General features: G+C 39.6%; 1 protein-coding gene across 1 annotated transcript in view; it reads right to left on the bottom strand.

The window, feature by feature from the left end:
- Nucleotides 1-10417: 10417 nt before the first annotated feature.
- LOC121293603 (protoheme IX farnesyltransferase, mitochondrial) overlaps nucleotides 10418-13749 on the bottom strand; it is a 130528-nt gene continuing 127196 nt past the window's right edge. Inside the window, exon 7 of the mRNA XM_041216695.1 lies at nucleotides 10418-12969. Coding sequence (XP_041072629.1) covers nucleotides 12545-12969 — 425 coding nt within the window. The 3' untranslated portion in view covers nucleotides 10418-12544. The remainder of the gene's footprint in view (nucleotides 12970-13749) is intronic.

Consider the following 13749-nt stretch of genomic DNA (forward strand, 5'->3'; position numbering starts at 1 on the left):
AGCCTGGCTGTCATCCCTTTTTATCAAGTCATTCTTTTTTCTCAGTCCTTTTCTTTTTTATATATATAAATATATATACACACACACACAAACACACACATAAAAACACATATTTATAAATGGTCTAGTGTTTGCTTTGTGTTTGCATTCTCTATTATGTGGTGGAAGTTTTCCCACAGAGCAGAGTGAATCTAACAACCCGAACACACAATTCACAAGTCAGGTTGGCTACGGTGGATCATATCTTTGCAGGCTGTCTAATAAATGTTTATATTGTCTTCGTGCCAGTGAACTAAATTAGATGGAATTCAGCTGAAAATTGATAAAGTGATAACCCAAGAAATGTTATGCTTGGGCTAGGATTCCTATAAATTGCTGATAAGATCAGCTCATTTTCAAATCTCCGTAGTACCGCTCATTCAGCCCTTCATTCAAGATCCGACGTAAGAATAAAACTTTGAGTAAAATCTTTTCTTTACACCCAAAGAAAGTAATCCATCTCTGAAATGCACTGTCTCTACTCGGGCAGTTGGCATTAGGTTGTGTGCTGACCATTAAAATGGGTGACCTGGGAACATTCCGTATTTGAATCAAGGAGCCCTATTTATTTTGCCTTTCTAATTCTGTTTTTTTTTACCCTGGGTCAACCCGAGGGTCACCATGAGGCTGATAGAGTAGATTCAGTATTTCTCGTGCTGAGATTCTGACAACTGTAATGTGGAGGGTGCGAGACATAAATGTGAGTATAAACAGGTTCGATATGTTGCGATTGGACAGAAAGCTCCGTTTTATAACAGGAGTGCACGGTAGTACAATGCTGATAATCAACTCAACCAAACTTATGACAATCCAAATGACCAGGTTGGCAGTAAGCAATGCCTATTCTTACCCAATTATTTTGCGCTCTTTCTTCAAGTTCACAGAAAATCAACAATACAAAACCAACATTTGTATTTGAGTGATTTTATCGAGCCGCCTCAACTTAACTTTAAAATTTTCTATTGTGCTAAAATAGAAAATACTCGCATTTATATTGTGCTTTGTATGACCCGGCGACGGCTAAAGCTCCCTACAACCAATTTAAATGTTGTAACGTAGGAAACACAGCAGCCAATTTGCGCACAGAAAGATCCCACAAGCTGCTGTGTGACAAGCAGATTATCTGTTTTAATGGTGTTTGTTCGTTATAATTATAATAATTTAATTATAAATTTCCAATCAAATCGACCATTGGTGACGGCCTGTTCAGTTGCCACGCCCCAGGCTCTGGAATTCCGTCTCAAGACCTCTCAACCTCGTTTTCCTCCTTAAAACTTACCTCTTCCACCAAGCTTTTGGTTATCTGACATAAGATCTCATGTTGCTCAGTGTTATACTTTCTTTAATAATGCTCGCCCCCCCCCCCCACCCCTCACCCCATCCGACCCGACCCGACCCCACCCGCACCCGAAGCGCCTTGGGACGTTTCATTGCGTTAAAGGCGCTATATAAATATAAGTTGTTGTTGAAGGAAAAATATTGGTGGTGGTGGTGGTGGGATCTCCCAATTTCTTCTTCGACGGGGTTTGTTTTTACATCCACCTGAGATGACAGGCAGGGCCTCGGTTTAACATTTCATGAGCAAGATCGCACTTCTGACAGTGCAGCACCCCCTCAGTACCCCACTGGAGTGCCAGCCTGAATCATGGGCCCAGTCTCTGGAGTGAGAATTGAACCGCTCAGAGGCGTGAGTGTTGCCACAGAGAGTGAAACCTAAAACGAATGCTCACTCGAACCGTTTCGCAAATTAAACACCAAACGTCAGCTAAATATGATCTAAACATATTCTTAAGAAAACAACCGAGTCTTTACCAAAACTCGGCTTTTTCGCCTGAGCCTCACAATTGCCCGCTTAATGGATTAAATTAATTATTTGAATGCGCAATCAGCAACGATAAAGTCAATTTCCCACAGGCACTCTTGAAGGAAAATCAAATATTAAAGCAGAGCTGACTGATCTGAAAGATGACCAGTCACTATCGTCACCTTTTAATGACCAACTACCACCGGCGGCGGAAAGACTTTATCGGCTTTGAAAACGATATCATCAAGTTTGCTTTTATCCCTCAATATTCTTGTTAACTGAAAAACAGGATAGAGTCCATTTGGGAACATTAACTACAAATACGGAATTGTACCTTGTCAATCGTTTAACTGTTTCGTTTTGTGCGGCCATCTACACATTATTATGAAAATGACGAATCGATGGTGACAAACCTTCTGCCGCCTCAAGTGTTTGGAACAATTACATCATTTCTTCAATGACACAATCCTCGCTCAACAAGGCTCAGAACCGATAACCAAATGAAACAAAACAAAACAGAAAAAATCGATTGGTTGAGTGAAAGGTTATAGAGGGGAGGAGAGTTGTTTAACTGCTACAGCCAATCGGTTGGGTTTCCTTCACTGCCCGCCTTAAGCCAGTGAGACTTGTACAGTTAAAAATAACCTACCTGACCAATTGGCCAATTTCAGGGCGATCCTTTTTACCGTTTCGTTTTTATCTCGTCAGACAACCAACCAGCGGCGACTATGCGAATTCTCCTCATCCCGGTGGCCAGACAATTCCTGGGAAAAGTTAAATGGAAGCGCGTTGGGCAGATTGAGACTCGGTATCACTGCAAGTCCCACCTCATTACTGGAAAACTACTGAATTTGAACCGCGCTTGAACAGTGTGCCTACAGATTAAAATGCTGCATCGCCAATCGTATATCACTGAGATTAGAATGATATCCATCGCTTCCTTTCTGTGTGAATAGGCCAATAAAGGGTTAATGGTGAAATAAAGCAGCGTGCAGTCGCTTGCACCAGTCATCACCCAGCTGTAAAACAAAAACCAAAACGGAATGGACCTTAATTGTTGGTGATCTTCAGCCTGGGGAGAGTTTTAATTTGCCATTAATTACCCTTTAGCAACTCCTCCAAGTATAACCCACAGCGTGTCAGATTAATCAGAGGGCGAAATTCTACCAGCAAAGGGATGGATGTTCGGTTGGTGAGATTTTGACTTTCCAGCAAAAGTCTGGGATGTTAAGAAGGCCGCGTTCATCTAGACTGATCCTTCCAGATTGTGCAGTTCAAAACCTATTGAGTTTAGAATTTGCAGGATATTAATTTAATAAGATTTGTATATACATTCATTTGAGCAATACCTTAACAAATGTAACTGGCAGCAAGAAAATAGATTAAACAGTCATTATTGATGCTTCCAAAATCAGGCTCTCTGAATTTGTAAAAGGGACTGTGCCAGGACAAGTTACATTTATATAGCCGCCACCCCAGCCCTCCCCCCGCCCCCCAAGGCGTTTCCCGGGCAGAAGCAGGCTAAACTTATCCAGGCATTCGATAGGATAAAATCCAAACCAGAGGCCATAAATGCAAGATAGTCACTAATAAATCTAATAATGAATCCAGAAGACACTTCTTTACTCATAGAGTGGTGATGATGGGGAGCTGGTTACCACAGGGAGTGGTTGAAGTCAATGACAGAGATGCATTTAAGGCAAAGCTAGGTAAGTACATGAGGGAGAAAGTAATGGAATGATATATTGATAGGATAAGATGCAATAAGATAGGACGAGGCTTGAGGGGAGCATAATCATTTTAACTGATGTATTGGAGTGAATGACTTGTTCCTGCACTGTCAATTTTATGTCAATGTCATTCTATTTCTTTTTAAATGACAGAGAATGAGATGAGAAATTAGGATGAGTGAATAAATATTTTGATAAAGTAGGTTCTGAGGAGAGAGTGGAAAGGTTTAGACCTGGAATTCCAGAGCTTAGGCCCCAGGCATCTGACAGCACAGCCACCAACAGTGAACAAAGGAAGTCAGTGACACACAAGAGACCAATGCTGAAGGAATGTATAATTCATGGAGAGTTATAGGACTGGGGGAGGGCACAAAGTTAGGGAGGGGTGAGGTCATGGAGGGATCATTTACTGATTTGAACGTGATGATGAGAATTTTAATATCAAGGACTTGGTGGACCAGAAGCCCTTTAGCACTGGGGAATTGCATGGGGACACTTAGGGCATTGGGCAACAGAATTTTGGATCAGCTCATGTTTATGAAGCCAACTAGGCATGGGGGTAACAAATGTTGGTGCACTGATAAGTTGAAAGTGTAGAGTTGTGGGTGAAAACCATTTTTGGTATTTATTTCTGAGAGAGAACCTTTTTCAATGCTTGGATACTCCCACTATTGCCTTTGATATTTTTCTTGCCCCTCTGAGCAAGTGAATACAAATAGGTTCAGAGAAAGCATTAGGACCATTACTTCTGATGGTTGACTAAATCATATTTAGTAACATCACTGTTGACCTGTTATCCCTGTGTTCACCGAACTAGGTTGGCTTCCAGTTGAGAAACATACTCCCTATCAATTTTAAAATTCTCATCTTTGTTTTCAAATCTCTGTCTCTATAACCTTTTCTAGCCCTACAATTCTTTGAGATATCTGTGCTGATCCAATTCTGTCCTTTTGTTCATCCCTGGTTTACATTGCATGGTTTTCAGTGGTGGAGCATTCAGCTGTGGGGGATCTGAGCATTAGAATATACACCCCACCAACACCCCCACACTCCCACGCAACTCTTGGCCTCTCTTTCCTGCTTCAAAACACCCCTTAAAACCCACCTCTATGACCAAGCTTTTGATCATCTGCCCTAAAGGCTCCTTATGTCGCGATGGGTCAAAGTTGGTTTGTTAACAGTCCTGTGAAGCGCCTTGGGATGACTATGTTAAAGACGCTATATAAATACAAGTTGTTAACTAAAACTAGCCACTAGCCCCAAAACAGTAGCAACCATACCTAAAACTTGAAAACTTGAATAACAGGTTTTAAAGCACAATCCTGATTTGTTCTTTTCTAGACACTGAATGCCCTGATGGTTCTAGTTGTTAGAATTCTAGATATAGAAGCTGATCAGTTTTAATACCAATTTCGGTGGTGTCTTTATTGAGCAGTTCTTACTGAAGCCCCTAGGTGGAGCACTACCTGTTCAACCCAGGAGTTCCCAGGCACTGTACACTGCCTAATGATTGACCAGTGTAGCATTAATGCTCACCATCTCATTTCACTCCTTTCAATACTAAACAGGCTTACATATGTATTGAATACAAAATAGTAATGAGAAAAAGAAAGTTTACAAATTTAGTTTGCAACGGAATTTGTTGATGTGTCGAATTAATTGCATTAAAAAAATCAATTGAAAAGAAATAACCGGGAATAATAAAAACAAAAAACTGCGGACGCTGGAAATCCAAAACAAAAACAGAATTACCTGGAAAAACTCAGCAGGTTTGGCAGCATCGGCGGAGAAGAACGAAGTTGACGTTTTGAGTCCTCATGACCTTTCAACAGAACTGAGTAAAAATAGGAGAGGGGTGAAATATAAGCTGTTTTAAGGTGATGGGGGGGGGGGGGGGTGGGGGTGGGGGGCATGGTGTGTGGGCCCTCAACCGTGTCCGGTCCATCTCCCAAGCATCCACTCTCACGCCTTCTCCACCCTCCCAGAAACACGATAGGGTCCCCCTTGTCCTCATTTATCACCCCACCAGCCTCCGCATTCAAAGGATCATCCTCCATCATTTCTGCCAACTCCAGCATGATGCCACCACCAAACACATCTTCCCTTCACCCCCCGTGGCGGCATTCCGTAGGGATCGTTCCGTCCGGGACACCCTGGTCCACTCCTCCATCACCCCCTACTCCTCAACCCCTACTTACAGCACCCTCCCAATGCATACGCAAAAGATGCAACACCTGCCCCTTCACTTCCTCTCTCCTCACCGTCCAAGGGCCCAAACACTCCTTTCAAGTGAAGCAGCATTTCACTTGCATTTCCCCCAACTTAGTCTACTGCATTTGTTGCTCCCAATGCGGTCTCCTCTACACTGGAGTGACCAAACGCAGACTGGGTGATCGCTTTGCAGATCACCTTCGGTCTGTCCGCAAGAATGACCCAGACCTCCCTGTCGCTTGCCATTTTCACACTCCACCCTGCTCTCTTGCCCACATGTCTGTCCTTAACTTGCTGCATTGTTCCAGTGAAGCTCAACGTAAACTGGAGGAACAGCACCTCATCTTCCGACCGTGCACTTTACAGCCTTCCAGACTGAATATTGAATTCAACAACTTTAGATCTTGAACTCCCTCCTCCATCCCCACCCCCTTTCCGTTTCTTCCCCTTTCCTTTTGTTTTTTCCAATAATTTATATAGATTTTTCTTTTCCCACCTATTTCCATTATTTTTAAATCTGTACCTTTTATGCCCTTTTAGTCTTATTTCACCCCACCCCCCACTAGAGCTGTACCTTGCATGTCCTGCCAACCATTTTTAATTAGCACATTCTTTTAGATAATATCACAACCTTCACCACCTCTTTGTTCTTTTGTCTGTGACATCTTTTGATTATCTGCTCCTATCACTGCTTGCTTGTCCCTACAACCCACCGCCCCCCCCCCCCCACCACTTCTCTCCACCCACCCCCACCTTAAACCAGCTTATATTTCACCCCTCTCCTATTTTTACTCAGTTCTGTTGAAGGGTCATGAGGACTCGAAACGTCAACATTGTTCTTCTCCACCGATGCTGCCAGACCTGCTGAGTTTTTCCAGGTAATTCTGTTTTTGTAACCGGGAATAACTGCTTCTTTGGTAGAAATGAAGAGAAAATCAAAGTGGAGTACAACTTAATCAGACCATAAGATTCAGTGCAAGACAAAGCACAGGCAGAAACATAGAATTAGTGACGGATGGTTAGTCACTGGCATGCTGAGTTTCCAAAATTGATAGAAATGCAACCAGCTCTGATAATGCAGGGGCATCTATTATTTTGCTTGATTTTTTCCAACCAAAATAAAAACATTGAGCAGCACAATGTGTATCCAGAGATATCCATTTACAGTAGTGGATGACAGTACTGACGGTGATATGACTGGCACTTAATGGCAGGAGAATCTGTTATGTGCAATAAACTATTCTGCTGCTCAAATGGAACAGTGCATTTTTAAGGTGACAAATACTATTAAGTAAATACAGGGTGAAGATTGAGCTTAATTGCAGATTCAAAGGTTAATTTCAGGTTTTATGTCAATGGGTCGTTAGATTTCTTTTTGAAAGACTCTTGTATGGGAATAGTGATGTTTGGTGAGAGGCATAGGCCTGGTCCATAAAAACATTCTCTACCTTTTATATTTATTACTGTATGATATATATTCTAAAAGCTTGATGTAGTGCATGGGTTGTTGATCCCATTTCAGGCATCTATTTTGTTAATATATTATGACCACTGGATGTTATAATATGGTTATATTGTAAACAGTTTCCTTTAATTCAAGGTTCAGTGGGGCAGTGGAGGGGATCATGTGACTTCATAAGTCTGGCTAGAGACAAGCCCTAGTGACCTAGTTGCTATGGGCACAGGTTGAAACCTGTTGGAATCAAGGTGCAAGTTTCAACACTTGAACACAAAGGAGAAGGAAGTGGTTCTTGCTGCTTGCAGACTCAGACTCCCAGAGACAGTCAGACTGAGTGTTTTGCGGTAGAAGGTCCACAACAGTCCACAACTATGCCAGACAGAAAAGAAAGGAATATTTTTGTATTAACCACCAAGTGGAATGCTGGTGAGGATGGAACTCATGTTCAATTAAAAAAAGGATTCTGAAGAGCTAAATACCACAGGTCACCAAGAGTTTCCTGCAATGAGAATTCCATTCGATTATGCTCAAAGGGTTGAGTGAAATCGACTTTTTTTTAATATAAAAGATGCTGGAAATTTCACCCTGGTAAAGCAAGGACAAGAGCTGGAAGGAGCTTTTGAATTTAATCACAAGACTACAATTCTGCAGAGAATGCAGGATAACATATGAATGTGCCATGGGGTTTTTGATTGTGTTAATAAGTTACTAGGGAGTACCTTTGTGTAGTAGGCAACTAATACAATAAACCAAGAAATGTTTAGTCAGTGTTGATTTTAGTTTGTTACAGTAAAAATTTTAAAACATGAAACCTTGTCATGTGATCTTTGTGTAGATTACTGGGAAATGTATATCTATTTTTTAAAAAAATATTATTCTCTAGTGATTGTAACAATGTTTCATTTGGTACCCACTTGATTAGCTGAAATATTATATTCACAAGTAAATACATTTATATAGGTTTTTGTGTCCTCAGGACATCCCTAAGCACTTTTCAACCAACAAAGTACGTTTGAAGCGCAGTGACTGTTATAATGCAAGAAACGCGGTAGTCAACTTGTGCATAGCAAATTCCCACAAATAGCAATAAGATAATTACCAAATAATCTGTTTTTATTGACATTAATTGAGGGACAAATGATGAGAAGGAAAGTGGGGAGGACTCTGCTGCTCTTCAGTGTCGTAGCATCTCTTACATGCAACTGAGGGGCCAGTCGGGACCTCAGTTTAACATCTCATTGAAGGATGGCACCTCTGACAGTGCAGCACCTCCTCAGCACTGTCAGTCTAGATTGCGTTTTGATTATCTGAAGTGGAATTCGAACCCACAACCTTGTGATTTAGGGGTGAGTGCGCTACCACTAAGCCAAGGCAGTAGCCAATCACAATCAAAGATAAATCATATGCAAATAATAAACCTAGCAGTAAGGAATTACCAAGGAGATACAAGGACAATAAACCATCAGCAAAATCCAACAGGCAAACCAAAACACTCCATATAGTTTTTGAATATATTTTCAGCTGTCATCTTGGTTTTTCCGATATGATGAAGATTTGATAACAAGGTTAACATAAAAAAATGCAGAATTTACAAGAAAATGCTAAAACCAACATGTGTGTTTTCTGTTTTTGAAATGCCTTTAAATACATTTTCTATTGGAGGCTTGTACCGTTCTTGTGAAGGATGAGGCTGGAGTTCATGGCGGTTTCCAGACTTCACAATAGCAACTGAAGAGATTAAGTGGCAATAAACTACAATGCTCAGAGTGTACCAAGTCTTACTGTTTTTAAGATCTGTTTCTACCACTGTTGATTATTGAGGACCGATACTTCAAGAAATCATTGTCAGGCACTAAAATCAGCTCAAACGTTTTATGTGTAAAAACATTGAAAAATGAAGACTTGAATTTTCAACTTTTCCTTGGTTAAACGTAGGCAACAGTTTTCAATGGGATGTTTATTTAACAAATACGGCATGTTACCTGTGTGAGAAATGAAAATTTGACATTTGATTTTTATTCTTTGTAATGTAATAGATACAGCAGTTTCATTTATATATCTCCCTATTAGAACAACTAGCAAAAAAGAAGAGAATTCTGGAAGGACTAGCTTGAAGGGTTTTCCTTTGTGAATAAAAGTCCTGACTTCAAGCATTTTAGTAATGCAAAATACTGCTGAAAAGAGAGTCAGATTGCCAAAGCTTTGCATCTTGCACTAACTAAAACTGAAACGTGACATTCTTGCATTTGTCCTGATGAATGTAAGACAAAAAGTGTTGGCAACATGTTTCATTTTTCAGCAATATTTAAGTTCTGTACTACAAAGAGACTGTTAATGCAACATACCGAGTACTAATAATATGTACTAAGAGAATAAATGGATGTGGAAAGATCCAGAGGTGGGATTACACTAGTCTAGTTTCAGAATGAACATTGGCACTGCTGCAATGGGTAAATGATCTCATTCTATATAATTATTTCTGTGGTCCTTCAATACAGTAGTAAGGATGTTTGCAAAAAGATTCAAATTCATTTATGTTCAGGAGTTGTATGCATGTTGACCTATCTTCTAAAGCCACTTCCTAGGTTGATAGACAATAAGAGTATAGCTTCTTTCTGTAGTACTTTGCGATTTATTTATGGAACTGTGGTATATGAGAGGGGCAAAGGTATTTGTCTCTCTGCAGTGAGTGAAGTAAAGTTATTTATTTTTCTGGAACAAATCTAAAAACACTTACTTTACTGCCACTAAAGAGACCTCTTACAAATTTCTTTCCAGAGAAATTCACCCTGCCTGTGGCAATAGTGCAACCTCTGACTCAATATGAGACCAACTAGTAATTATGCATAAAAAATACATTTAGTTTATTTTTAATCAACATCTTTTGACAAAGATATAACTTCAAATAGTCTAATATCTGACCAGGAGCAATGTGATTTAGGTGACAAATTTTTATACTTCCATTCTAAAAAACACCCCTCCAAATAATGTGCATTGTTCCACCAATGGTTTGGATTACATATTCACATTGAAATTTAAGTACTATAATGAAACTTTTTACACTATAATTCCCCTTGTCCTACTTTGCAAAGATAAGCAGAATGTGACCGTAGACCATCTTACTCTGCTTCTCTCATTTGTTATGGACATTTAAAAAAAAAATGACAATATAAATCAAATATTTAATTTGTTTAATACATTCATGCTCTGATTCCACTCTTTTAATCACATTAATCAATTATTGCAGGTCAAAGTGGCAGTGAATAACAAACAACTGGATGATTACTTTGCATTCTGATCACATTTTTCACTTCAAAATTTTTTTGATGCTTTTACGGGATTGTGGGCCTTGCTGACAAGACCAGCATTTATGGCCCATTTTCTATACAACGCTATGCCCTGCTAGGCCATTTCAGAGGGCAGTTAAGAGTCAAGTACATTGCTGTGGTTCTGGAGCCACATACAGGCCAGACCACGTAAGGACGGCAGGTTTCCTTTCCTAAATAACATTAATGAATCAGGTGGGCTTTAACGGCAATCCAGTAGTTTCATTGTCTCCTTTACAGATACTAGCTTTTTTAAATTCCAGGTTTATTCAATTAGCTTAAGTTAAGTTCCCCAGTTGTCCCGGTGGAAAGTGAACTCATAAAAACCCCAGATCATTTGTCCAGGTCTGTGGACTATGAGTCCAGTTACATAACCACTATGCAATTCACCCTCTAATACAACCACTGGTACACAATTATATATACAAAAAAAACACCTTTAGCATTAGGCTGTATTGTTGACATAAAAAAATATAGTAAAGTATGATGATGTGTACACTTTTGTTGTATATCCACTTGAAATATGAAATTAGACTATTTATATGTTGTGACCTTCCAAACTGTGCAGAACCAATCTTTGAGTTTCACTGAGGCGATGGAGTGGTAATTACTGTTCTGTCCTTTGTGATAGCAACTTGAGATGATGAATTAAGAGTATCGCACATAGTGTACCAATTTAGTTGCAATTATTATATTGGTATAATAAATAAATCTGGTGATAACATGGGTTGTGATTCAGATATTTTTCCTTTTACATAGTTCCATAATGTAACTCTCAAGATGAGAATGGGATGTTTTTGGACTATCAGCTTTCAAAGGTCATGTTCAGCAACATGAATTGCTGACTGACTGTAGTTTAGTCAGACTTAATATGTGGGAAGAATGAAGTTCAGGCACAAGGGCAATAATTCTAAAACAATACTGAAAAATTAACTTTAATGTGCCATATAAAGTGTCACAGCACTCCTGAACAAAGGTGTCATTGTTAACTGCAAACTTTTGATTGGAAGAGAAATGCCTTGAACATGTCCTAGTGTATGGCTGGAAGTCTCAACGGTTCTGCAACAGGTTAATGTTCTGGAGTGCTTTCATAGTAAGTTCAATTCAATGAAGTGCCACAATTCTAGGGGAATTTACTTTATTTTTTTTTCTGAAAGAACACATCTGAATATTTTACATTAGTTTTAAGAACACACAACGTTTGTTGTGCAAATCACAGGCCACAGATTTTTCAAGAAATCCTGGATTTTCAGAATTCTTCTTTTGATGAAAATTGTTTTAATTTGTTATTGGTGTGTTTACATAACGTGACCAAGGGATACCTATAGGATCCGAGGCCATAATATAATGTCAAGGGGCATATTTCAGGGAGATCAGAAGACACATTTATGGACACAATGTGGAAGTTGAAAATATAGGAACTTTTTGAGGATTAAATTATGAGGGCAGACTGCATAAACTTGGCTTGTATTGCCTGGAATTTAGAAGATTGAGGGTTGAGCTGATCAAAGTATTTGAAGTGTCATAAAGATTCCATAGGGTGGACACAGATGAACTATTTCCCTGAATGAGTGAGGAACAAGGGGACGTAAAATCAGAGCTAGAGCAGTTCGGAGAAAGGTCAAGAAACATTTTTTCTACATAAAGGATAGTAGACATCTGGAATTGTCTCCCCTAAAAGGCTGTGGATTCTGAGATAATTGGAGCTTGTAAAACTATTAGATAAGGGAATCAATGCACATGGAGTTGAGGTACCGATCAGCCGTGATGTGTTGAAAGGCTGAGCAGGCTTGAGGGGATGAATGGCCTACTTGTGTTCCTATGAAAATGAAAAGAACAATTTTTATGTAACATTACAAAATCATAAACGGTGGTACAACTACCAGGAACGAATAAGTGCATCCCAATTGACGAGGCCATAGCAACATGATATAGAAATAGTCTTTGCCACCTTTTGAAGACTTCATAATGAATGTTATGCTTGCATTTCTGCTTTAACTTTGTGGTGAGCTATTCCATCATTTCCAAATAGAGATTTCTTGCAGGTCAGCATGAGGAGCAACAACATAGGGAGATGCCAAAGGCTGCAAAAGAAAAGTTTTCGAGCATTGTTGCGATTTGAATCCCTGTAAAATCGAAAGCCGAGGTAGCTGATATACAAGTTGATTGGGAGAGAAATGAGTGGGAAAGTCCATGTTGTTACATCAAAGACAGGACACAGAGTTGACAGTCCAATGAGAGCAATGCAGTGACGGAATGCCACCCGTTTGCACAGCGATGGATGTGTGACCGACATCATGCAGTATCCACCTCGTGAGTAATCTTCTCGAAGGTTCCAGCTTAAAGCATTGAAATGTGGGAACTGCCAGGAATACAGGATACCACCCAATAACAAGGCACCTAAACAGAGGGACAGGGAGGTGAGCATTAGACTTCAAACAATGACAAACTCATGTTACTCTCCTAAAATGATTACATTCTAAGAAGTTTATCTTCTGCATATAAAGCATACAAAAAAATGACATTAAAAAGCTGATATTAAGCTTTTACACTCAATTCCTTGCACAGTAATCCCCTAATCTTATGGCCTGAAGCCTCTTTTAAAGTGACAGGGAAATCAACTTAGGCCTTTCTTTCACACATTCCAGTGCCCAGTTGCACATTGCTTTTGGCACTGACTAATATGGCATACTATCTACATTAAAACCAGAGACAAATGTATTACATTAATTACAGTGCTTAAAAGATGTCAGTAGATCATGAATTGTTAAATCTTTAGATCCAAAATTTCATTTTTGGCTAAATAGCCTAAGGCGTTAGAGAAATCTCAACAGTGCAACATTGTCATTGCTTCCATTTTGACGCTCTCACTGGCACCTGCGAGACAATTAGATAAGATAAACTGATGCTGCTATGTCGAAATTTTCCTAAATAAAAATGCTTCTATGATCACTAAATAAGCATGTCACGTTTTATAACTCTATCATCATTTCTGGTATGGAGGAAAATGTAGGAACAAGTGAAGAAGCTGGTTGTGTCTGCAGGGAATTGTCAGATGACCCTTACTACCCCAGCACCCTTATTGTGTCTTCAAAACATGAGAAAACCTTACCATTCAGTATTACAAGAAAGGACATTGCACTGTTAATACAATAATGAAAATTTGTTTTGTCTGCCTGA

Source organism: Carcharodon carcharias, chromosome 22 (genome assembly GCF_017639515.1).
Source record: "Carcharodon carcharias isolate sCarCar2 chromosome 22, sCarCar2.pri, whole genome shotgun sequence".
NCBI lineage: Eukaryota > Metazoa > Chordata > Chondrichthyes > Lamniformes > Lamnidae > Carcharodon > Carcharodon carcharias.